At 47.7% G+C, this 25,756-nt stretch overlaps 1 protein-coding gene across 4 annotated transcripts in view; it reads right to left on the reverse strand.

The window, feature by feature from the left end:
- The window catches only part of JARID2 (jumonji and AT-rich interaction domain containing 2), a 229,289-nt gene extending 207,640 nt beyond the window's left edge, over positions 1 to 21,649 (reverse strand). For 2 of the 4 annotated variants that reach the window (XM_081294272.1, XM_081294271.1), the window contains exon 1: positions 18,137 to 18,285. Coding sequence is in view for 2 of the 4 variants with exons in the window: in XM_081294274.1 (XP_081150400.1) it covers positions 20,458 to 20,502 (45 nt within the window). In the remaining 2 variants the exon portion in view is untranslated. Of the gene's footprint in view, positions 1 to 18,136; positions 18,286 to 20,457; positions 21,404 to 21,455 lie in introns of those variants that run through there. The other 2 variants (XM_081294274.1, XM_081294273.1) reach the window with 2 other exon arrangements.
- Positions 21,650 to 25,756: the final 4,107 nt, after the last annotated feature.

Consider the following 25,756-nt stretch of genomic DNA (forward strand, 5'->3'; position numbering starts at 1 on the left):
TCACAGCCCAGTGGCTGGGCCACAGTGGAGTGCTGGCATTCCAGCAGGTTTTATAGGGGAGAGAGGGAATGCAATGGAGGGCTCTCATGCTGGAACAAGAAGTGGGCAACCATGTAACAACTAGTAACCGCCAGGCCACCAGAGAGACAATGGCTCAGAAGTCTCTTGATAACACCTCTCTCCAGCAAGCACACCCCACACAAGGAGGCACTTCCTAAGGAGGAGCGGCCGCTGGCATTTCCCACCTTGCCGGCCTTTGGCACACGCTCCTGTCTGACTTTAAGAGGCTTCACAAAAGAGTTATAGCCCCCAGCTTCCTTGACTTTAATTAAACTTGGCTTCCACTTCTGAAAAATCCTCAAGTTTTTATTTTGTTTTGTAGCCTCGCTAATGCTTTTAAACGAGAGATGCTGCGTAAAGGAAAAGTAAATTCTTTGCAGCTGCGTGTGAGCATTCTGCCAACTGAAGCACAGGAAGAAGCTCTCCCATGTTAAAAATTTCCAACTGGGAGATTTACAAAACAGCAGGGGAGAATGGAAGGCGCAGAGGGAGACGTGTGCATGTGAAAGAGCTGCAAAAAGCTCCTTTTTGTGTGCTCAGGTCCCAGGAGCCTTTGGAGGCTCGTCATGCTTCAGCGACTGCTGCCCCCTCCCACTCTGCCCCCTTTCTAAAGCCACCGTCCTCTCCACACAGGCTAAGTGCACATTCTACAGCAGCACTTCTTAACGGTCCCTTTATGTGGCCCCCACCTCGCAGGCCTCCCCAGGCCTCCCCAGCAGTTACTCGGCCACGACTGGATAATAGAAAGAAGCTTAACTGGGAGGTAGCAACCATTTTCCTCTGGCTAAATGAAGTCCTGGAGCTAAGCTGCACTCCTAAGAAGGAAATGACAATCACTCTGGCAAATGAACTTTTTTATTTCCTACTCGCAGCAAGGTAACCACCGTCGTCAACAGTTAGAGATTCAAACATGAGCTCTTCAGTCATTGTTTTGAAACCTACTAGGAAAATCTAGCTCTACTCTTTTCTAAAATGCTAATTTGGGTCAAACACGCTGTCTGGGAAGGTTTTGTTTTACATTTATATATTAAGTCATGGGTTTGGTGCTTTTCCGGAAGAAAAGTGCGGTGGCCCCGGCCCCATCACCAGGCTCAGCAAGCAGACAGGCCCCCAGGAACACCACCACCACTCCCTGGGGGGGAATGGGGGGCACGGTCTATTCTCTGAACAGCCCCTGCGTGAATGGGAGCCCCTCTGTGAACTCTGGGGTTAAAACCTAGTGGTTCCAAGCCAGCAGCCTTCTGGGAGGCGGCTGTCTACTTCAGGGAACCTATTTTCCTTCCACTGAATCCTTCTGCGAAGGCAGTCTATTCTCAGGGCCCAGAAAACTACCACGTCCTGAGGAGTGTGTTCAGGCTCCTCGGGGGACAGGCATGCACCCAGCCCAGGCACTTTGCAGCACAGACTCCAGGGGCACAGGAGCAGATGGCAGGCGAGCCCCCACAGGGTTGTCAGTAACACAACCAAGGGGAAGCAGCAGAGCCAAAGGGGTGGCCTTCACAAAGTATGGCGACACCATGGCCTGAAACAATCATCAAAAATTTGCTAGAACCAGCCTAACTCCACTCCAGAGTCTCCCTGCCTCTTACCAGGATCTGAAACCTGATTCAAGAATAACTTTGTACCTTTACCTATTTCGCAACCCACTCCCCTCCAGGAAGTACCAGTTCCCTGCTCCAACCCACTGCCTGTGCAGCAGTCTACCACCAACTGGTTAGCGCCCAGCTCCTGATCAGGGGCTGCTGGTGTGCCCTGTGCTTTTTCCTCCCAACAGACCTCTCAACTAGCTTCACAGGAAAGGAGAGGGCAATATTCATCTGTCAGATACTGGTGTGCTAATCTTTTTTTGTCTTTTTGTTTTGTTTTGTTTTGGTTTTGGTGGGAGGGAGAGAACAAGAATAGGACATAAGGAAGCCCAGGGCCTCTGCCTTTGTTCAGAGCACTGAATTCACTATGCACCACCCCCACCAAAACCAAAGAACACGTCTGTTACCCACAAGATACAGCATGTCAAACATAACATGTCAGACCCTGGGTCAATACTGATGCACGGGTGGGAAGAAGCGCCTCCAATGTAGACTGCACTCATGCTTACTGGACATCTAATCTGCACTCCGCCAGGGACGGGCGTCCCATTCCAGTAAGTAACACTAAGAACTCAAGAGCAGGCCCCGTCATCTTGGACACTGGGCTAGTAAGCTGGCAAGCAGACAATTACTGGCCAGCTGACACCCAGGCTGCTCATTACAGTCGTGTGTTCTTGAGAAGGCAGGCCACCACAGAGGTCTCCTGGGGTCGTGAGATAACACTGACACACACAGATTAAAAAAGTATTTCTCAACACCCAGGGTGCCAGCATGGTGCCATCCATGCCGGTAGCCAGCAACTCGGTAGCCAGCAACTCGGGAGGCTGAGACACAAGACTGCCAGTCAAGGACAGCTGAACAATTTAGTGAGACCCTGTCTCAGAATTAAAGAATGGAAGGCTGGGGTATAAAGCACCCCTGGGTTCAATACCCAGTACTGCAAAAAGAAAAAAGAAACCCTGAGGTGAGGGTGCAGAACTTTCAAAACTATTACAAGAAAATGTTTCGTCTCAAAATGACTCAAAAAAGCAGAAGGAGCTTTTAATTAAAAAAAAAAAAAATCTGAAGCCCAAATCTAGTACTAACTCTCCGGCCAGGAGAAACAGGTTGGGCGAAGGAGGTGCAGCCCAGGGCTGCCAGGCAGAGAGCAATGACCATGAAACTGCCGCTTCCTTAGCGGCCCCGCAAATTAGTCCTTCCCCTGGGGGGGGCTGCGGAATCCGCTGTCTGCTATTTTCCTTTCATTACTACTGTTCCGGGGTGTGCACGTGGGCTTCAGAGCCTGAGTGAGTGAGGGGCAGCACAGCAGGCAAGGTGGGAGGTGGTGAAGACACTGGCAAGGTAAACACATGGCATTTGTCTCCGCTGCTGGAACCTCGCTGTAATTAAGAGGTAAAATAGCCAAGGCCAGGCAAGGCTCCCCCAAACTCTCCAGCACAGAGGCCACATGGACTTCATCAGCCCCCCCCCCCCCCCCCCCGTTGTCCACAGTGGCTGGAGACACTTCCTAGGGTGAGGAACCAAGGACAGGCCAGGAGGCATCTTTTTGAGATAAAGCTCATCAGCACTGAGCTGTAATTTGGAGCCCCTCAGCCTGGGGCCCTTTCTCCTGTGAAATGGGAAAGCACCTGAGTGCCTTCCAGTGGGAGAGGGGAGCAACCCATCCAGCACAGTAGCTCAGAGACCTGCCTAGGACCAGTGCAGCCTGGCCACAGGCAAGAATCCCTGGAGCTGGGAAGGGCCTGGAAATAAATGGGGGTAAAAGGAAGGGGGAGGAGGGAGCAGGTTTAGCATGTGAGGCCCTTAATTCACCCCAAGCACCACAAAAAAATAAGAAAGGGGACTGGACAATTCAACAGTGCCCTCTGAAAGACCATGGACACCAGTACCAAATTCCTGCTTGCCCAGCCCCAAGGGGACAGAACATGGATGGGGCCCTGGCTACAACAGGACCTAGGAGTTAGGGTTCACCCTACACGGTAAGGCTGCCATCCAGAGATGCCCCGCAGAACACCCCTCTCACTGGTGGAAAGTGGCCTGTCCAGTGGGCCTTTACGCAGTCCAGAAGTGGCCTTCACGTCTGTATCCATGGGGAGAGGGAATTCCCAAAGCAATCTCCCTTCACAAAATCGATCTCACAGAGCCGAATCTGAACTGTCACACGGATTTGGAGCTGGGAGGATGTTAAGGCTTTAAAACCTAATTACGGAACTCTCAATAACTGTCTTTAAAACAAACCAAAAAGGGCTACAAACCTACATTTGGGATAAAGAACTGAAGGGACAAGAACTCAGTGCTCCAACCACATCCAAAGAGGGTTAAGCCCCACGGCAGACTGGAGCCCTAGCTGCTAAAAGACAAGGGCTGGGCTGGATCCGGCCAACATGACAAGGACAACCAACTGGTCCCGTTCCTCAGTCTTGTGCATTTAAAGGGCAGACGACGTGCCAACTATGTTAAAGCTCCAACACACTAATTCTGTAAACAAGAACGGCCGCAGCCTGCACGCTGCACCCTGGAATGGATTCCTCAACTTGGCCCTCATCACTTATGCAGCTGATGAAACAAACACTGACAGCTTTTTTGCATTTGTAAAGGCCCCACAGCAGCTGTGGTGATCCCACCATAGAGCAATGAATTAAGCCCGAAACCCAGCTGGGTCTGAACAGAAGCCTTTTTTGCACAATACAGCAAGACTATCATTGTTAACCTAGGCATTATTGGGAAATATTCTGCATTACATTATAGGGCAGTTCTAACTCAATTCTTAAAATTAGCTCTAATAAGCAATTTTAATTTTAGTAGGAGGGATGTGGAGTTTGCTTTTGAAACGGCACAAGTATGTGTGTAGGTTATAGGTGCACCACACAAAACCAGCCCCGCAGAATACAGACATCCAGTTAAACAATGCCAAGTTTAAAATATTAACTCCTCTTGGTAAATAAATTCTTGGCTATTCAGCCACTGCAGAGAAAATATGTAATACAGTCGTCTGTCAGGCTCCCCATTAGGTAGGCCAAATTAATGACCTGAGTCCACTGTGGAACTCAGAGCCCGTCCCTAAAACCCAGGAGGGTGAAACACACACACACACACACACACACACACACACCCCGTGATTAAGCACCATTAGTAATGAAGTTTTGGACGATGAACCGGAGCCCTGGTAATAAATTTAAGATTCAAAACACCAACAGAAACACTGGTATTTGGCTTCCTATCACCAGGAACCAAAGAAAGGGGACATCCACAGCAAGATGCCCCCCTCCCCCGCCCCTTCACAGCATGCTCCCAGCAACAGGGGGCCACGTGCTCTTCTGCTGGCTCAAGCTTTCTCTGAAAGCTTCCAAATTCACAAAAATTGCCAATAAAAGACCAGAACATCTCAACAGTCTCGCACCTACAAGGGAATAATAAATCTGTCCAATCAGAAACATCAAAAGAAGATGTGTCAATCGCCATCCGCCTCCCATTTCTTCAAGCAGTTCATTAGGAAGGGCTCATATTCTTAGTATTTTGGGTTTAACAGGCTTGGAAGGAACAAGAGCATCAGGGAGAACTTCCAAGTGAACAGTCCTCCCAGTCCTCACAGTCCTTTGACAATGGAGAGGTAATGACGAGAGAATCAAAACTGAAGGGCAGGGGACTGCGGTAAGGAAGGACACTCACACAGGAGCCAGGCCCTGCGAAACCAGAGCTTTATGCACGTTTAGAGCCACAGCCAAAAACACCTGAGCACCACAAAAGCAAATCTTCCCAGGATAAAACAGGAAGTGGCACCAGAGAGAGTGGAGCAGGTGGTTCCAGCATTTCCAGTTTGTCAGTGGTACAGAAAAGAAGGTCAGTGACAGTAAAGAGAAGCAGTGACAGTGAGGACGGGCCAAGCCCAGAGCCCCAGAACGCTGTGTATGTGCAGGCTTCTCTCAGAAGGCACCAACACACACGTTAACAGGGCCAGACGGACACACGGACACCACCCCAATATCCAGCAGCTGATGGGGAAGCCGCACACTGCCGTGTGCTCAGCCGTGAAAGGGAAGGAAACACTACGACACGGCGCTTCTGAGATGCATCCACATTCAGGTGAGAAGTCCGTCACACAAGGCCACATATTGATTTCACATGATCCCTTTCATGTGCAATATCCACAATAAGCAAATCCTCAGGGACAGAAAGATTAGCAGTTGCCAGAGGCTGGGGGAACCAGGGTGAGATGGGAAGGGACTGCCACTGGGTATGGAGTTTCTTTCCCGAGTGATGAAAATGTTCTAAAATTGATCACGGTGATGGCTGCATCTATGAATATACCCAAACCCACAGAGCTGTTTAAAAAAGAAATCACATTCACATCCAAAATTACATAGGGAAAGACTGCCATGCCCAAAAGGCCTCTCATCTTGATTTAAATTACCATGAGCATGCCAAAGAAAACACAACTGCCAAGAAATGGAGCGGCTTCCCAGAGGACGACAAGAAGGCTAAGGGGCTGGCTGCCGCTTTGCTAGGACAGTCACATATTAAAAGGGCCTCAGAGGGCGGGGGTCTAGCTCCATGACACAGTGTGAGACACTGGGATCAATTCTCAGCACCACATGTAATACATAAAATAAAGGTCCATCAACAACTAAAAAAGAATATTTTTTTTAAAAGTGCCTCAGAGCCAGTCATCCTCAGCACTGGGGGCTAGAGGGGCGGGGAGGGAGTTCAGATATTCCTACCATCAGCTGTCCCAGCTATGAGGGAGGCTCAGGCAGGAGGATCATTAGAGCCCAGGAGTTGAGGCCAGCTTCTGGCCACATGGTGGGGAGCCTATCTCAATCAATCAAAAGCTATGACAGGTGACTTTATCCTCCCAACAATAAAAACTGCAACTTCGGGTTTTCTATTCCCCTGAAGCTGTATCATGCTAAATTAAGAGCAGGAGAGTCTACCATTTATAAATAGATATTAGGTGCCAGAGTAGATACTTTAAATTATCTTTCCCTTTTTTTTTTTTTTTTTTTCCTGTGTGTGGGGAGGATAACTAGGAATTGAGCCTTGGAGTACTCACCTACGTCAGTCCTTGTATTTTATTTAAGACAGAGTCAGCTGGGCACAGTGGTGCACCTGGGGAGGCTGGAGGACTGCAAGTTGGAGGCCAGCGTCAGCAACTCAGCAATGCCCTAAGCAACTTAGCAAGACTCTGTCTCAAAATGAAATATAAAAAGGGCTGGGATGTAGTTCAGTGGTAAAGTACCTCTGGGTTCAATACCTGGTATCAAAGAAAAACAAATGTTTTAACATCCAGCACAGAGAATTTTTGTCGTTGATGGCGTGGAAGAAAGCAACCAGGAACGATATTCCTTGAAAGAAAACACCATCCAAGGCCTTTGTGGGCCACGCAGAAGAGAAACAAGTCGTTCTGCACAGGCAAGGTGACATCCTCTGTGCTTTACTGAGGTGACCTCCACATGCAAGGGGAGAAAAAAGGTTCTGGTACAATAGATACTATTAAGGTCTTCATCTGTATTAAACAGACTGTAAGTAAACAATGTTTGGCTGTAAAAGCTTTGCAAGTCAAAGATAATGGCCTTCCTTGGTAAACTGACTGTTCTTTATAATCATCATTATTTATACTCCCAAGGAGCTTTTGCCTACTGCTCCAATAAATCTGGAAAGAAAAACATGACAATTTCAGCAAGTCTCACGGATGCAGGGGGAAAAGGTTGGCTAAGGAGAAAATGCATTTCATCCCGGGGTATGAGAGGGTCAGTACTGCAATGGTGTCACTTAATTGGAGCAGGGAATCAGATGAGAGAGATAGGGGACAGCTTCAGCTCCTTCCAAATCAGACCCACCCTCCCCACAGGTCAAAGGCTTCAGCCTGCCAGGGCCAAAAAAAAAAAAGACACATTTGATAAGCATCATTAGCAATCTCCCGGATCACAAGCACGTGTGCAGCACTGTGCACCTTGGTACAACCCCAAGTTGCAGAGCGCACACAGCAGGACTCCTGCAGGACCCAGGACGGTGTTCATCCACACCAGGAGCTGGGGGGAGTCCAGCAGAATGAAAACAAGCATTCCCTGACCTCTTCAACTTGGCCATGGCTTAGGTATGCCCTGAGCCCAGACTCTGGGACAGGAGGCAAGCCAAACATGTTCCTCATTTAAAGGAGGTTTCCTTCCACTCTGTCAGCCACCTTCAGATTCCAGCTCCGTCTCAACCACAATGGTTTGGAATCCTAACCAGAGTTTTGAGGATTACAATGCAAAAATGAGCATTTGAAAACATTTTTAAAGACACAGACAACTGACTCATGCGGTACACCCACCCATCTCTCCCTCTAAAGTAACTGAGTTCAGAAGTTCATTATGAAATCCAGACCCTCCCCAGCACCCCCATGCACTGTGGAAAAAAGTGATAAACTGCATTGGCATTTAAGAAGAAATCTGATCTCTGCCACTCAAAGATGTAATCACCACTGGGGATTACTTTCATACATCTCTAAAATTCTTCCAGATTAAAAGTTCTTTCAGGGTGTCAGTACAAACACTAAAGTACTACTTAGCAAAACTCGCCTTTAATTAAAGTTTTGGGTCAAGTTTTCAAAGCTGAAACAAAGGGGGGGACCCTGACCCTACTCAGCCCCAAACACTGCTGCTGATTTTAGAAAGACAACTACCTACTACTGCCCATAATTTAATCTGCTTGTCACTTTCTGCGTTTACAAATTGAATTTTAGTCAAACAGTAGCAAAAATTATTTGTTCCTGGGATGACAGCTCATTGTGGCCCTAAATCCTTTTACAAATGACAACATGTAGCACACAGGGGCTGGGGAGGTTGAGACAGGAGGATCGCAAGTTCAAAGCCAGCCTGAGCAACAGTGAGGCGCTAAGCTACTTAGTGAGACCCTGTCTCTAAATAAAACACAAAATAGGGCTGGGAATGTGACTCAGTGGTCAAGTGCCCCTGAGTTCAATCCCCTGTACCCAAAAAAAAAACAAACAAAAACAGGGCTGGGGACATAGCTCAGTTGGTAGAGTGCTTACCTCACATGCACAAGGCCCTGGGTTCAACCCCCAGCACCATAAAAATAAAAGGAAAGAAACAAACAAACCAAGCCCACTGTGCACTGGGCATCGGCCTCTGCCACTCAGCAACATCAGTCTGAAAAGGAGCTGTGCGGCACGTGGAAGGCCAGGTCTGGTGACATCCCGGCTCCAGCAGAGGCAAGACAACATAACCACAACCCTTCCAGGCAGATGAGAACCATGTGCTACCAATTTCACTGGGCGCCCAGACCAAGGCTCCTTATTAAATGCCTTCCATCCACACTGGCTCTTTCATCCTCCAACATCAAGACCTTATTACAAGCTGAAAATAGAACAAACGCAGCTTCAGGGCTTGGGCAGAGCAAGAATGGGAAAGGGGGCAATTTGGGTAAAACCAATAAGCGTTATGTTCCACCTCATCTCTAAAGGGATGTCTTGACTAGGGAATGGAAAGGGCAGGCAAGGAAGTTCATCCCGGAGCACTCTCTTAAACACAGCAGAGGAGCACAGCTTCCCAGCCACACTGGGACCCCATGGCATGCTCACAATCAGGGAGAAAGAAGGAACAACGCACCTGGCTCCACCTTTCCATAAGAGAGGAAGAGAAAGCTGTCACTGAGCACCCAGAGCAGACATCCTCTTCCCCAGATAACCAGAGTATGCTGTCACAGCCATGACCCAGGCTCTTCTCTCCTCGACCTTGAACGTGGAGAATTACAGCCACAAAGACCTGCAGGACTTAGAATAACCCAGATTTAGCTAGTGACAGCTTGCAAAGCACTTCATATGTTCACACATGATCTGTCTCCCCGAAAATGACTCAGAAGGACCAACAATGGTGTTGTAATTCTTCCCATCTTATAAAGAAACCCCAAGATCAACAATACACAAACAGCCGAACCCTCAACTTCAGCCTGACTCCAAGGCTTCCCGCAGGGTTCTGCACCCCTGCTCAATTAAACTTCTCTCTCAGGATGAAGGCACCCTACTTTCAAACGCAATGCCAGGACCCAGGACCCGGCAGCAAACATTCCAAGACAGCCACATAAAGCCCACCTCACAAACAGGGCTGAAGATGCAAACAATAGGATTTGGGGTCAACTCTATTACTCCAGTAGCTCCCATGTCCCCACAAAAGGAGGAACCTCATAAATATAAAAAATGCCATTGTACCATGACCCCTGCTCTCCCCTTCCCCGCACCACCAGCGCCCTCTGACTAACAGCACATTGTGTTCTTAGAGCAATTTTGTTTTACAAAGTGTTTTCACATATCTTATCTCATTTAGTTCTAAATGCCCTGAGAGAGGACAAGGAAAGCAAATGGAAACTTAAATAAAACCCAACTGACATCTTTACTACTCCTTACAAGTGCCTGTATTGGTTTTTAAAAGCCAACAAACAAACCAACCCACTGGCCTAACACACACTGCGTGTGGAAACGTAAATTAGCATGGTCTTCTCCAGGAAGGCAATGTGGTACCAGGGACCAAAAGGTAAACACAGATACTTCTGGCTCAGTAACGCCATGCTCCAGACTTGAGTTACATGCTGCAAGATACATCATTTAGTTCAGGGGCCCTAAACCTGTGGAAAAGCCATCAAGGGGGACAGGTCAAGTGACATACCCATGAAACAAGTCCTGGAAGCCATTAGAAATTACTGTATTTTGATAACTGAGGTTAAGCTATAACAGCAAAAAGCAGGTAACGAGCTATGTATGTGAACTACGCATGCACAGTAGAGGAACATCTAGTAGGTGATTTCAATAATTTTCATCTGAGTACTTGATCACAGCCCAAACACCATTTTCACAAGAGGAAAATCGAGTGGCTTAATGAAGGTTTAAGGTTCAGGGATTACACGTGAACTTTATTTTGCATGAAAATGAATCAATTTCTGCAGTTACCATGGACAACTAAGAACACACCTGGAAAGAGGAACGATGTCGAAGACCAGTCCAAAGCAGGCAACTGCAAAGGCCTTCTACTGCTGGGTCAGGGACTGGCCTTCACACCACGGCTGTGAGGGGTCATCTGACAATGTAGCTGGGGTTCTCAGCTTTAAAATGAGGAGTGTGGAATTCTGATTCATTAGCTCCATCTTTCCCCACCAGATCCACAGCAATTCTCTGCGGCTCCTAAGTAGCATCAGGGACTGCATACCATCTCTGACGTTAGCTCTCACCCACCATGATATAAAATTCAGCCTCTACTTTTGTGGAAGTTAACAGGGTGCCCGTCATGTCAGCAAGTAACTCCAGAACCCAGAAGTAAGTGGGTGGAGCCCAGCCAGAGAAGAGGAACTGGCTGATGAGGGTAAAAAGGTGGCAGGCTACTCTTAAAGCCTCAGGCATCCCTCAGCCAGTTCAACCAGAACTTGCAAAGTTAAAGAGAGGAGGGACTCAGGAGAAGCCCAGAGTGTGGAGTGGGTGGGGACAGGAAAACTCAGGGTACAACAAGAAGGGCTTGATGAGGAGGTAAAAGGCAACCTGGTTGACACAGGATCCTGAAGGCCACAGGAGTCACGGCAGGATATGATCAGACTTTCTATCTGGAGGATTATTCCTCAAAGATCTACTCTAAACACCTTTGGTTAAACATCTGTGCAAGGATTCAGTGCCACTCTAATCTTAATTCTCAATCTATCCCTCTTTCATTCCCCACCCAGAAAAGGCTGGGAGTCAAATAGTAGCTTATAAAACAGAAACTCACGTTCAAAAACATGGTGTGCAGGTGGGAGGTGATCATGTGACCTTTTTTTCCCTAAGAATTAGGAATTGAACCCAGGGGCACTCTATCACTGAGCCACATCCCCAGCACTTTTATTTTTTATTTTGGGACAAGGTCTCCTAAATTGCCTAGTCTAGTCTCAAACTTGGAATCCCTCTGTCCCAGCCTCCAAGTACTGGATTACAGAACCACCCGCACAAGGCTTCTTCTTATCTTTAAACTCTTGCTCAAAATCCCAGTGTAGATCTGTTGCTTGCTCTGAATTCACAGGATTCATTTATTTCTGAGTCAGCAAGGAAGGCCACCGGCAGCCTAATGTCTCCAAGTTGGGGATCTCCAACTGTGTGATAATACCTTGAGCACTTGCGCAGCAGTATGCAGTTTACAAAGTGCTTTCACATCAAAAATCTCCCTAGTTCTCCCAGCAACAAACCTGGCAAGTACACAGAACAAGATTTTTTTGGACCAGGGATTGAGCTCAGGGGCATTCAACCACTGAGCCACACACCCCCAGCCCTATTTCATATTTCATTTAGAGACAGGGTCTCACTGAGTTGCTAAGCACCTCGCTGTTGCTGAGGCTGGCTTTGAACTCTGGACATGCGCCATTGCACCCTACTCCTCAGAACAATCTTTCTGGATGAGGAAGCATTCAGTGAGGTTGTTTCATGCCCAACGACACACAGTCAGTTTAACAGAGAGCCGAACCTTAGCTCACACTCCCAATCTTGTCCATTACCAAAAAGTCCCCGGTACACTCACAGCAAGCCTATCCGAGGCCTTTCATGCCCAAAGCCCCCATATTAGTAGTAATAACGCATATACACAAAGCCAGTGTTCCACTGCCCGAAAGAATAAGCATTGATTCAGCACCCCTACAAACCTATGGAAGGAATAAATGCAAGAAACACATGTCCAGTCCTAATCCCTTCTCATTTCCTCCTGGCACCTGTTTCTGCCCCCACAGGCACCAAACACTTCAACAGCTGGCAGAAATGAGAACCAAGAGATAATATACATCACCACTATAGACTGAGCCCTCCCCAAAATGGAAGTTAGGAAACAATGAGAAAAAGCTACCCAGATTAAAAAGAAAGCAATAAAACAGATGCCAAAAGATCTCCCACATTCAGGCATCAGAAACATCTGGGCTGCTGTTTCAGTATAAAGTTTGAGGCCAGCCTCAGCAACTTAGGAAAACCCTGTCTCAGAACCAAAAAAGGGGGAGAGGTAGCTCAGCGGTTAAGTACCCCTGGGTTTGAGCCCCAGTACTAAAAATATTTTAAAAAGCAATAACACAAATTACAGGTGTGATGGCACACCTACAAAGGTATCACAGATTTGAGGCCAGCTTGGGCAACTTAGTGAGGACCTGTCTCAAAATAAAATTTTAAAACAATTCTTTACTCAGTAGTAAAGCAATTGACTAGCATCAGGAGACCCTGAGTTCAATGCACAGGACAGCCCAAAAACAAACAAACAAACAAACAGCACAAACCAGCCAGTCCCAACAGGTACTGGGATATCAGCTCTTCTTCTAAGGATGACTCAAAGAGACAGCCAGCTGGGGATAAGCGGGTAGCTCCACCAACTGGTGCTTCAAAAAACAACAAACAGGACTGAGGGAGGGGGCAGAAACTCAGTGGAAGAACACTTGACTACCATATGGAGGCCCAGGGTTCATCCCTAGCCATCACCAACAAAAAAACACAAACCCACACTTGAAACTGACACTCTCCTGGTTTTGGGAAACTGGAAAGGGGGAAAAAAAATCATCTTCACTTCCCAAACTTTCTTAAGCCAAAAGCCTCTCTGAAGGCTGGCAAAAGCCATTTAAGACCTTTTCTCCCCTTTGCAGAGCTACATGGATCTTTCATTTCACCTGCTTAATCTGAACTAAGAATCACAGACAACAGGGCACAGTGGCGCTCACTGTAACCCCAGCTACTCAGGAGGCTAAGACCTGCCTGAACAATTTTTTACTTTAAAAAGTAAAAAGGACTGGGGATATAGCTAAGTGGTAAAGCGCTTCTGGGTTCAACCAATTTGGAGGAAGGGGGAAGACGGAGGAAGAGATGCAGGCTTTAACCATACGAACAGACTTAGTTTTCCCTTCTGTAAAATGAACTCAAAATCCCCTTTTTTTCCCTCTTGTGAACTTGCTATGGAAACCATCCATAAATGTGGGCGGTTATTTCAGAATTGACTGGGTCTTCACAAGGCTTTCAAAAAAAGGCCAGTATTGCGTGCCAGTTCTGTACAATCACAGTGCTTCTGGGGCATTTCTTCAAATAGCAGAGGGAGCCCCCAGGGGAGATGGGCAGCAACCTCACAACAGTGAAACTGGGAGTAAGACAAACTGGTATAAGTGGAAAGAGCCCTGGAGGACTAAAGCTGAAGAAGGCTAGCTTGGTCTGCTGGCTCAAGTCTGGCTACACCATGCCAGCTGAGACTACATCTGCATCTGTACAACACAGGCCTTTCCTGCCCCGACTCTAAGAAAGCCAAGCGGATGCTGGGCACAGTGGCGGCACATGCCTGTAATCCGAGCTGCTTAGGAGGCTGAAGCAGGAGGAATCAAGTTCAAAGCCCGCCTCAGCAACTCAGGGAGGCCTTAAGCAACTCAATGAGACCTGTCTCAAAAATATAAAATATAAAAAGGGCTGGAGATGTGACTCAGTGGTTGAGCACCCCTGGATTCAGTCTCCAAAACAAAAGACCTGGAGTGATGGCACACACCTGTAATCCTAGCCACTCAGGAAGCTGAGACAGAAGATTCCAAGTTCAAGGCCAGCCTCAGCAACTTAGACTGTTTCAAAATAAAAAAATAAAGAGGGCTGGGGTGGTGGCTCAGTGGTAGAACACTTGCCTAGCATGTGTGAGGCACTGGGTTCGATTCTCAGCACCGGATATAAATAAGTCCATTGACGCTAATATTTTAAAATGGGGCCCCCGCCTGGGGATAATTCAGTAGTAGAAGACTTGCCTAATAGGGTAAAGGCCACATTTTACCTATGCCTGCACAAATTAGATGGAATATAGTTTATGTTTGAGAATTAAGGCTAAATGTTTCTACATTTAGAAACACCATTCTCAAGAGTAACAGGGACAAAAGTTGGCTAGTTAGGGCTGGGGATGTGGCTCAAGCAGTAACACACTCGCCTGACATGGGCAGGGCACTGGGTTCGATCCTCAGCACCACAAAAAAAAATAAAATAAAGATGTTGTGTCCATCGAAAAATGAAGAATAAATATTTTAAAGATTCTCTCTCTCTCTCTCTCCTCTCTTTAATGGAAAAAAAGTTTGGCGGGCAAGAAATTTTTATTTAAAAAATAAGAAGATTACTTTTTTTTTTAAACCTTAAACATACAAACGTGCTTTTGGTGGCTAATCTTTTCATATAGAGCTATGGTCTTATTTCTGAGTATGAAACTTCTTTGACGGTTGTTTCACATTATGCTTTTTAGCCGAGAAAGATATCTGTATGTACCTGAAGTTTGGGTCTTAAAACAACAATCGGGGTTTGGGGATGTGGCTCAGTGGTAGAGCACTTGTCTAGCATTCTGGAAGGCTCTGGGTTAGACTCCTAGCCCACCAAAAAAAAAAAAGGGGGTGGAGGCAGGGATGAATTACAAAGCAGTGCATGTGGAAGAATCCAGAAAATTTAAAAGCCTTGTTGTTTTAGTACTTTTATCAAGTCTTCACCCAAAACAATCAACTTACAAGTTTTCATAGAAACCAATTCTGTTCACACTTATTTCAAGGTTTACATAATATTTAATTGCAATTACAATAAGAAGCCCAACTGGAATAAGCAGATTTGGGAACAAACAATTGACACTTGGCAAGCCTTCTGGGTGGGAGCCAAAGAGGACAGAGGGACATCCCAGAGCTGCCCACTGGCCAGAAGCTGTGTACTGGGGTATCAGCCAGGAAGTTCTGCCCCCAAGGGCAAGTAAATTGGGTAGGTAGAAGGTGGTTAGGGGAGGCGAAACTGTAATCCTAGGGAAGCCTGGACCAGTAACATAAAAGGACTGAACAATATAACCAGAATTCAAATAAAAATGTCAAGAGTCTGAATGGACACACCATCACGAGGGAGGGCAGAACACTAGATTAAATTCACCACAGGGATGGGAATTCAGCTCAGTGATAGAGCATTACATAGCATGAGGCGAGTGAGGATGGAGGTCCATCCCCAGCACACACCAAAAAACCCTTCAGTTTAGCCTTTACAAGTGTTTATATACTAGGATTAGTATGAGTTTTCCCTTGTCTTTTTTGAAAGGAGAAAAAAAAAATTCCTACTTTTTCTACTTTGAACGTAATAGATATCAATTATATACTCCAAAAGATTTTCTCATTCTGAAAAAGAAAAGTTTAAGTAAACTTTGGAGCAGGGTATATCTATTAAGACTGGAGTGTTTCCAAAGCACTTGGAAGTGAATCAACTGCCCTCAATCCAGCAACAAGGACTGGTTTAACCAACTATGATTTACACACTCTAAGTACAAAAGAATTCAATTCTGGTTGGCTATTTGGGGCAGTAGCTATGAGGACATACAAGTCTAATATTAGTTACAGAGGGTAATGACCCACGTAATAATACACCAAACGGAACTTTTCAGACAAAGTTATTTTCCATTTTGAATTTTAGTGACATACTTTGTACTTGACTATATTACTTTTGTCCCCTCTCTATACAGCAAGTGCTTTTTGCATGGTCATCATTATGCTAAAATGACTCTGCCTTAGACTTGCCATGGGCAGGGCAAGGTTTTTCACTATTAGAAACAAGGAGAAAGAAAGCCATGTGAACACCTCAGGAAAGAAAAAATGTGGCAATTATTTAACTTATGCGGGCTGGGGATGTGGCTCAAGCGGTAGCGCGCTCACCTGGCATGCGTGCGGCCCGGGTTCGATCCTCAGCACTACATACCAACAAAGATATTGTGTCCGCTGAAAACTAAAAAATATTTTTAAAAATTCTCTATCTCTCTCTCTCTCTTTAAAAAAAATCCTTTATTTAACTTATGCAAGTTCTACAATAACTGCAAAATAACCTTATGACATTTTTTGTTAAAGAGGTAAAAAAAAAATAAATAAAAACCAAAAAGCTCAGCCAGGTATACATAACTGTAATCCCAGTCACTCTGGAGGCAGAAAGATCAAAAGTTCAAGGCCAGCCTGGGAAACTTAGTGAGACCCTGTCTCAACATTTAAAAAATAAACAAAAGAGCTGGATGTAGCTTACCAGTAGAGCACCACTGGTTCAATCAGCAGTACAACAAAAAACTTATAAATCCAAAACACTTTGTTGGGTGTAAATTCTTTTTTCATTTTTTTCTTTACAACTCTATGTAATTATTGTAAATTCTGCCTTTGAATCTTATTAAGCAAACTTATTCCAGTTTTTAAGTCACACTGTTTTTAAATCAGGAAACTAAGATGCTTAAAACTTACAACTTAATGGTACAAATTCTGTTTGAGCTGTCCTAGAAATCAAACTGGTAGTTGGTTTTCACCACCACTGCATGAATCACATCTTCATGTGGCAGAGATTTATTTCAAGCTCATACCTGCTGTAAAACTAAGACCAAACAGTTGTGGAGCCTGGCTATCCTGTTATTCTCCCTAAGAATAATCAACCAGTGTAGTAGCGATGGAAATGGGAGAAAACATTCACAGAGCAAAACAAGCAACTGTTTTATTGTCCAAGTGGATTGGGGCTCTAAAAGGCAAATGTTTCCAGTTACTTAAGGTATTGTAGTGGGAGTCGTGCCCGACACAATTAAGACGAGATTATGTTGCAATTTACGAGCTTCTCAAGGATGTCATTTAATAAGAAATATAACAATCATTTCTCCCAAAGCCTATCATGTACAATCACACCCCCAAAGTCTGCTCTGCTAAGGCAATAAACTAAATGGCACTCGGCAAGCATCTAAGGCTTTTGAGACCAATTGTAGGAAACATGCTGCCTTCCACCCGGTTCAACTAATAAGGCCACCTTATATATAAAGAAGCACTCTGTTTTACATCTTCCATCCACAAGATCGTATCAATGACTTAGTGAATTAACAAAGGCAGGTATTTTCCCATTTTACAGAAAAATGAACGAGACAGAAAGCGAGCCATTTGTTCTACTGAGAAGTTAGCCCAGAGCACCTTCAGACTGAAGTCCTGTGTTGGGCTGGAATTGTAACCCAATGGTGGAGCTCTTGCCTAGCATGCACCCATGGATTTCATCCCCAATACCGCCAAAAAAAAAAAAAGTTCTGTGCTCTTCTAAATGGCCAAATCCTCCCTCACTCCGCCCCTGCCCCCCCAAAAAACCACTCCATAGGCAAAGAGCCGACACAGCAAGAGAGCCCCTCCACCTGAGGCTGCAGGGTTGCTGCCTTGAAGCATCCCCTCTACAAGGCATCCGGCCACATCCTGCAAGACACCCCCAACACGACTTTAAGTGACAAAGTGGACAAATGCACCACACGGTCCTTCCAGAAAGGAAAACTTTCCCCGAATGCAGTTTCCTTCGTTTCCATTAGCACTGGATGAGGTGACCACAGTGGGAACGCAAGGCCATCAGGAGAACTGCAAGTGAGGAAGTGAAAACATTCCTGCAGAAAGGAGACGCCTGCTCCCTGCTCCCACCCGCTGAGAGGCTCCAGAACCAGGTCCAGAGGCACAAGTTTGGGGACCAGAGGCCCTCCATTGCTCACCTGGCGGGGCGTGCGGCGTTTCGGGGCGGAAGGCAGAGGCCGAGAGCATCCTCTTCCTCCTCCTCCTCCTCCTCCTCCTCCTCCTCCCCCCACGCCGCGGCACCCCTGCGCGGAAGCCCCCGCCCCCGCCCGCTCCCTCCTCCCCCCGCAGCCCTGCAGCGCTGGAACCTCCCGCCCGACTTTTGACGTCACGAAGGAGGAGGGAAGGTTCCACCCGGGCCCGTCCCTTTGTGACGTCACAATGACAACAGAACGCGGCCGGGAGCGGCCAGGGACCGGGAGCGGCGGGGGGCGGAGGGAGGGGCGGGGGGCGGAGGCGCGCGGCGGGGGAAGGGCCGGGGGGCGGGGAGGGGGCGCGCTGACGTCTCGCCGGCTTAACCTGTTGCTCTCGAGACTGCGTCGGCGCCGGAGGGGCAGGCCGCGGGGCGCGGGCAGGACCGCCGCAGCCGCCATGCTCGGCCGTGCGCACGGTGGGGGGCGCCGTGCAGCTGTGCGCGGCGCGCCCCCTCCCCGGCACGCCCCCGCCCGCGCCCGCGCCCGGGCCCCGCGGGCCGCGCCGCCCCGCGCCCCACCCACTCGCTCGCCCGCCCGCCGGCCCGCGAGCCGGCTCCGGGCGCCCGGCGCCCGCCCGCAGCCCGGAGTCTGCCCCCTACAGGCCGCGCGCGCGCCCGCCGGCCCCGGCCCAGCCCGCCGCGACCCCCGCGCGCCCTCCCCGCCGCAGCCGGCTCGAGCACGTCGGGAGCACCGGCTCCGCTCCCGCAGCGCTAACTCGCTCCCTACGGGCTGCGGCCGAACGCCCGGAACCGACACGACCCGCTGGTCACTGGCAACAAAAAAAGCCCACCCCACTCTGATCTCCAACTCGACGCGGTCCGGGAGGGGAGGGGAGGGGAGGGGAGGGAAGGGGAGGCGGTTCTTGTCCAAGTTCTACCCCATCTGCTTTGTAGCTGCATCCGAAACGGACATGCCCCGGGAAGGCGTCCACGCTCCGAGGCAAGGTTGTCTCCTTGCAGTTTCTACAGCCCGAGTTTAAACTAGTCCTTTGCATTCTACCCAGCCCTCTGCAATGCGGATGTATTTTAATTCTTAAATTCTTTATGGACCAGCTTTGTAAGTTGAGCTTGATAATTTAGGCTTGCATTTCTTTCATAGTTGAAGTTTACGTGTCTAGATGGAATCAACCCTCCACAAGAGGCATTCAGCTTTTCCATTAAATATATTTTTTTACAAAACCACTACCCCGAAGGTCATCTCCCATTACACACTTCATACTGATCAGAAAGGAAAATATTAACATCAATTTGTCGAGTGAAGTTAAATAAAACTTTTTTAACGTTATATCCCTTGTGTATGTTCATTTGACCTTTTTTCTTTTAAAAAAATGAGTTCTTTGCTTTAAAGCATGCAGCTAATCACCGATCACTAGAGAGCATATTTGGTTAATCCCTCGGTCCCCCTTAGCTCCCTCCCCTCAAACTTAAAAAAAAAAAAAAGCCACCATACACAAAACAAAAACAATCGCCATGCCAATCAAAACGTAGCTGTACCATGCACAAAACAAATTTAACTATTCCAAACCATTTAAATCTCTGAATAATCACCTAATTTCAGAAAGCCAGTTAACAGGGATAAATTATCTGTAGTCGTAAATGCATTCACAGACATACTTAAAAACATTAAACCCAGTGTCTTTTTCTCCTAAAACTGGAAACCATGAATTTTTTTAAACAAAACCAGCCTCATTATTAAAGTCAATCCCAACAAATGCATTCGCTGTAACATGATTCCCAACTGGTTCATGGTACAAACCAGATAAGCCAAACGACCACATACATTAAATTTCATGTGCCAGTGCAAGGAGAAGATCGCCATAATCGGACCCTGGATTGCAACTTAAAGGGTTTCCAGCACACACGCCTTACACGATTTTCCAAATAACATTAATAATAATAACATACGCTCATTTGCATGCAAAGTGCAATACGGGGCCAAATCCGCCCGAGAATGCAGTTTACTTACATTACCGCAGCCCCCCCACCCCAAGCTCCACCAAAATCCCTTGCCTTTCATCTAAAACTAGATTATGTTTGTGTCATTCGAGGTCAATTTATTCACTTGAGGTATCTCTACACCAATCTGTTTTTTCAAACAAACTAGGCAGACACGACTTTGCCTGAAAAGCCCTCTTTCAGAAAAGAAAGAAACAGCCTTATCGGACGCTGTGTTTAAAACCCTTCAGCTGCAGAATTATCTATAAACTTGACATTCACAGCCATTGCTTAAAACTGCAAGTCAAAGGATGTGTTGTTAGGAGCACTTACGTATTTCTTCTGAATGATATTCCTCTTGGGTCTTTCCTTGCTCATTCTGAGATCCAAATGCTGATTGCAAAAGGGGACAATTGCTTCATGAATTTAAAGCCGTCAGAAATTTGCAAAAAAATATCCTGGTGGTTTTTATTGTTGTTGGTGGTGGTTGATCTTGTAATCCGACTTTTCTTCCTCTTCCCCCAAAGCCAGATTCGCCTTGAAATAAATCCGAATTTGGGAAGGAAAAAAAAAAAGAGCCAAAGACGAACGAAGCAAACAAAAAAAAATTCACTTTAGTAAAACACTCATAATGGAAAATTTCCCCCGAAACACATATACACACACAAAAAAAAAAAAAAAAAGAAAAAAAACCGACGCCCTTCACTCCCCCCCTTTTTCCTCCAAAAACTACATCAGCGAAACGTGAAGGTCCTTAGTGTCTGATCTGTAGTTACATCTTGGAAAAGAAAAGGGAAAGATAAATAAAAAATGTTGGAAGTCACGTTTGTGCTGCAGCAGCAGTGCGAGCAGAAGAGTCAACTCCAGCGGCGGCGGCGGCGGCGGCGGCGGCGCAGCACCACAGCGAGGGCTCGCCGAGTCTCTTTTTTCCAAGCCCCCTAACCAATGAGAGAGAGGCTATCCAGCCCAACTTTAAATGGACTCTGCTTTTATACAAGTTAGGGCTCCTCGGGCAATTCCCCACCGCACGCCAGCCGAAAACTCCCACAGCTGAGCCACTGGGCGCCCGCCTACCCCGGCGCCCACCGCCCCTGGCCCAGTCCAGAAGACCCCCGCAGCCCCGTCGACCTGGCACCCAGGAAGCCTCGACGAACCCTTCCCGGGCAAGGGTTCCGGCGTCGCTCCCACGCCGAGCACGGGCGTGGAATTGAGAGAGGCTCCCTAGCTCAAGGCACGGCACGCTCGGTCGCTCCACCTCAGCCCCTTTTCCCTGCTTGCCGCGCACCCCACAGCCGCCACACGCGAGCCCACGCCACTGCCCTCGCGTCTACCTGCAGCCGGGCAGGTGGGTACCAATGCCCCAGGACGCCCGGCCCCGGGGACAGCCGCCTATTCCCGGGGCACCTTAGAATGGTCCCCTTGATCTTCTGGAAGTTGTAGTCCCCCGACTACAAAATGGCTATGGCCACGGGAGCTGAGAACTACGATTCCCAGCCTGCCCCGCGGGGTCTGTCACTCAACTCCCCTCCCTACTCCCCGCCTCCTCCCCTCGCTGGCCCTGCCAACAAACGCTTGGACGTGTCCCGCGTGCGACACTGCTAGAGGCTGGCTCGGGATTGGCCGGCGGGGCGTGTGGTCCGCGAGCGAGGAACTCCCCACGCCGGCCCGCCCCCGGCCGGCCCGGCCCCCTCCCCCGGCGGCGACCGCCCCGGCCCGCGCCCCGCCCCCACCCGCGGCGCGAACCGCCTGTGGAATCGAGGAATCGCGCGCGCACCGCCCGCGGCGGCGGGGGAGGGACGTGAGGCTTCCCCGGGGAAGGCCTCGAAGCGTGGCGGCGCGGGGAGGCGGTGTCTGGGAGGGGTTGGAGCCGGTCCTAAGGAAAACTGGGCCACGCACCAAGAGGAATCCTCGGTGCGAACTCGTTGATCGGCGGCGCCTGCTGCTTCTGCAGTGCAGCCGGTGTCACCTCAGGACAGCGCCTCGCGTCTTTGCACCGAGCGGGCGGCGGGCGGCCGGGGTGGTCCGAGGTCGCCCTTACGCGCGGCCGCGGAGACCGGCCTCCCCGGCTCGGCCCGCGAGCGCGCTGGTGGCCCGGCGTGACGCCCTGGCCGCCTTTAGAACACTGACGGGGATCTGGTGTCCGCGGCGAGATTAAAACGTTGAGGTGGAAGTCACCGGAATACGGCGACCCGGCCACGCCGACCAGCGAAGTGGGACGCACCGGGGACCCCGGCGCAGGGCGCGCGGCCTGGCCCCACCTGCCCTGCCCTGCCCTGCACCTGGCCCCCGAGGCCGAGGAAGGAGCAGGCCCTGGCGCGGCTCGCGGGCCGCGCCGTGAGGGCCACTTGCGGACGCTCGCGTGGCCCTGGGCATTGTCCGAGCCCGGCTTCTAGCCGAGGCTTGAAAGTAGTGTCTCCAGCGATGTGTAGGGCGCGCCTCTGGGTGAGAGGGGACACCCCACGCTCCCGGCCCACGGGCCTCGTGTTTCAGCCTTTGCGCTCCCCGCTTGCTCCCGAATATGAACACGGGAGTGAAGGCGACAGCTAGGTTTATTTATTTAAAGGGTTTGAAGAGATAACCACACTGTCTAGGAAGGACTTAGAGACTCCACATAGGAGCTTGCATTCAAAGGGCGCTTTGGCTGCTTCCTAAAAGGTGACTTGATGGCCTCCCAGCTTGCCAGTTTCCTCATCGTCGAATTACTGGTGACAGATCTCATGGGAGGGTTGGATCACCCCAAAACCTTAGCTCAGAACCAGGCCCGTCGTTGGGAGTTCTCAGTAAACCAAAATATATATATATATATATATATATATATATATATATATATATATATATATATATATATATATACATATCTTTTTTTAAAACCCTTTTATTAAACGGGGCTGCCGCATGCTTGTCATCCCAGTGGCTGGGGAGGCTCAGACAGGAGTTAAAGCCAGCCTCAGTAAAATCAGGCACTAAGCAACTTAGTGAGACCCTGTCTGTAAATAAAATACAAAATAGGGCTGAGGATGTGGCTCGGTGGCCAAGTGCCCCTGAGTTAAATCTCTGATACCCCCCCAAAATAAAAGCCCTTTCATAATTACCATTAGCTACTCAAAAAATCAAGTGCTTTCTGAAATTAAATAATTTTCGATTATGTTCAAATCACAGTCAAAAAAAAGAGAGACCACCCTTTGAATCCTAAATATTGCAAAACTTGATCATTATTTCAGTTTATTATGAAAGATCTAATAGATTACATTTTATAGTTTTTGACCACTCAGGTGACTTTATGGTGAGTTTGCCACAAGGTATTTTCAAAAACCTGTCTCTTCGTTATGACCTGGGTACTATTTCCACAAAATTATCTTTTTAAACAGATTTCTGTATATTCTGCTCTGTCAGGACCCTGGCAATTTTTGTTCTTTTTATTCTAGGGGTTGAACTCAGGGGTGCTTGGCCATTGGGAAGCATCTCCAGTCCTTTTTATTTTTGGTTTTGAGACAGGGGTCTCATAAATTGCCCAGACTGGCTTCCAGACTTGGAATCCTGCCTCCCAAATTGCTGGGATTACATGCATGTGCCACTACACTGGATTCCCAGTCAGATCTTAAAGAACAAAGGTTTCTTCTGGGTTCCCTCAGTTTGCTGGGCTTCTGGATCCTGGGCCTGTGAACTCCCCTGCCTGATTACCACCTCCAGGTTACCACCATTTATGAAAGGCCATTGTATTAACAGAGGCCCGAGGACAGGGGAAAGGAAGAAATTTGATCATTTCCAAAAGATTTGGATAATATAGGGTTGTTTTCCCTGAAAAGGTAAATGGATTGCCTTCTTTAAGTGATTCAAAGTCTCTCTTGTGAAAGAACTGGCTCTTGATGAGCTTCCCTTCCTTGCCATTCTGGCCAGGCCAAATATTACCATTCCTTGCTCTTTCCTCTTTTTAAATGTTCCCTAAGTCTCCTGCTCTCTCCTGATTTGTAACCTCTCAAAACACTCTTTGGGGGAGGGAATCTCTCCCTAGGTACATCGATTCCGTAGAACTATGTGCTGCCACTGTCCTTACCCCAAGGCTCAGACAGCCCACAGTCCTTTGTAAAGAAGCACACAACTCAATAGAGAAGACAGATTTTTCAATCAATTGTGGCATCTACAAAAAGTGCTACATTAGCAACATGGAAAAGGGGCCCAAAGGGAACACAAGCTGAAATGAGCTGGGACTGTGGAGTTTCAAAGGGCCCGTAGAGGTTCCCTCCATTGAAGGATGCAAACATACCACCCATTTGCATTTTGCTCTATGTCCCCAGCTCTTTTCTTCAAATAAAAAGTAAACACCCTAAAGTCAGAGATGGTGTTGTCTACTTTTTCAAGAGTTGCAACTCCAGTCCTAGCTCCAATTTAACCTGGCTGCTTGACCACTTGACCTATTCCCCCCCCCCTTTATTTTTGTACCAGGGATTGAGGGGCCTTCAACCACTGAGTCACATCCCCTATTTTGTATTTTTAATTAGATTGAACCAAGGGTAGCCTTACCACTGAGCTACATCCCTATCCTTTTTTATTTTTTTACTTGAGATAGGGTCTAAGTTGTTAGGGCCTTTGCTAAACTTCTGAAACTAGCCTTAAAATTGCAATCCTCCTGCCTCAGCCTCCCAAGTAGTTGGGATTACACCACCATACCTAGTTCATTTCCTTTTTAAAAAACATGTTTGGTGGTATTATTTTTTGCAGTACAAGGGATGGAACTCAGGGTCTTGCACAACTCTACCACTGAGCTACATTCCCTAGCCTGGCCTATGCATTTCTGAATTCATATTTCCTTTGATCTTTCAGCTACATTTTTTGAACACATTCTTGTTCTGAGCACAGCATAGTGGTATACACCTGTAATTCCAGGGACTTGGGAGGCTGAGGCCAGACAATAACAAGTTCAAGGCTAGCCTGGGCAACACAGTGAGACCCTGTTTCAAAGTAAAAAAAAAATAAAGGGCTTAGAATGTTGCTCAGTGGTAGAAGACCCTGGGGATTCTACCCCCAATTACGGGGAGAAAAAAAATATTATTCTGTATTCTAATTTTTGATTGTATAATTTCTATATTTTATCCCTCTTGATTAAATAAAAAATGTCATGGGGCCATGATTTATCTCATTGAGGCAGCCATTGGCAATGAGGCCCATCACTAAACTGGAATCTGAGGCTTCACTATCAACTCTCTGAGTGTCCCATCAGGACCTCAGTTCCATCATCTGTAAAATGAGAGGGTTAAATTCAATTATTTCCAGAGACATTTCTGTATGCAACAGGCTCTAATTCTACTTTGACCTTTGTACAGTTCTTTCTTGGTCTCACAATGCTGGCCCCTACATATCTTTCAATCCACAATTGTAAGAACTACTAGGGCAAGTTTCTTTACTCTTGTGGGTTTTTAATTTCCTTATTAGAACCTTATATTTGCCTGGCATGGAGGAACACACCTGTAATTCCAGTGGCTTAGGAGGCTGAGGCAGGAGGATCCCAAGTTCAAAGCCAACCTCAGCATTTTAACAAAACCCTAAGCAACTTAGCAAGACTCAATCTCAAAATAAAAACAGAAAAGGGTTGGAAATGTGACTTAGTGGTTGAGCTCCCCTGGGTTGAATCCTG

The sequence above is a fragment of the Spermophilus citellus genome (assembly GCF_964194105.1).
Source record: "Spermophilus citellus genome assembly, chromosome: 5".
Taxonomy (NCBI): domain Eukaryota; kingdom Metazoa; phylum Chordata; class Mammalia; order Rodentia; family Sciuridae; genus Spermophilus; species Spermophilus citellus.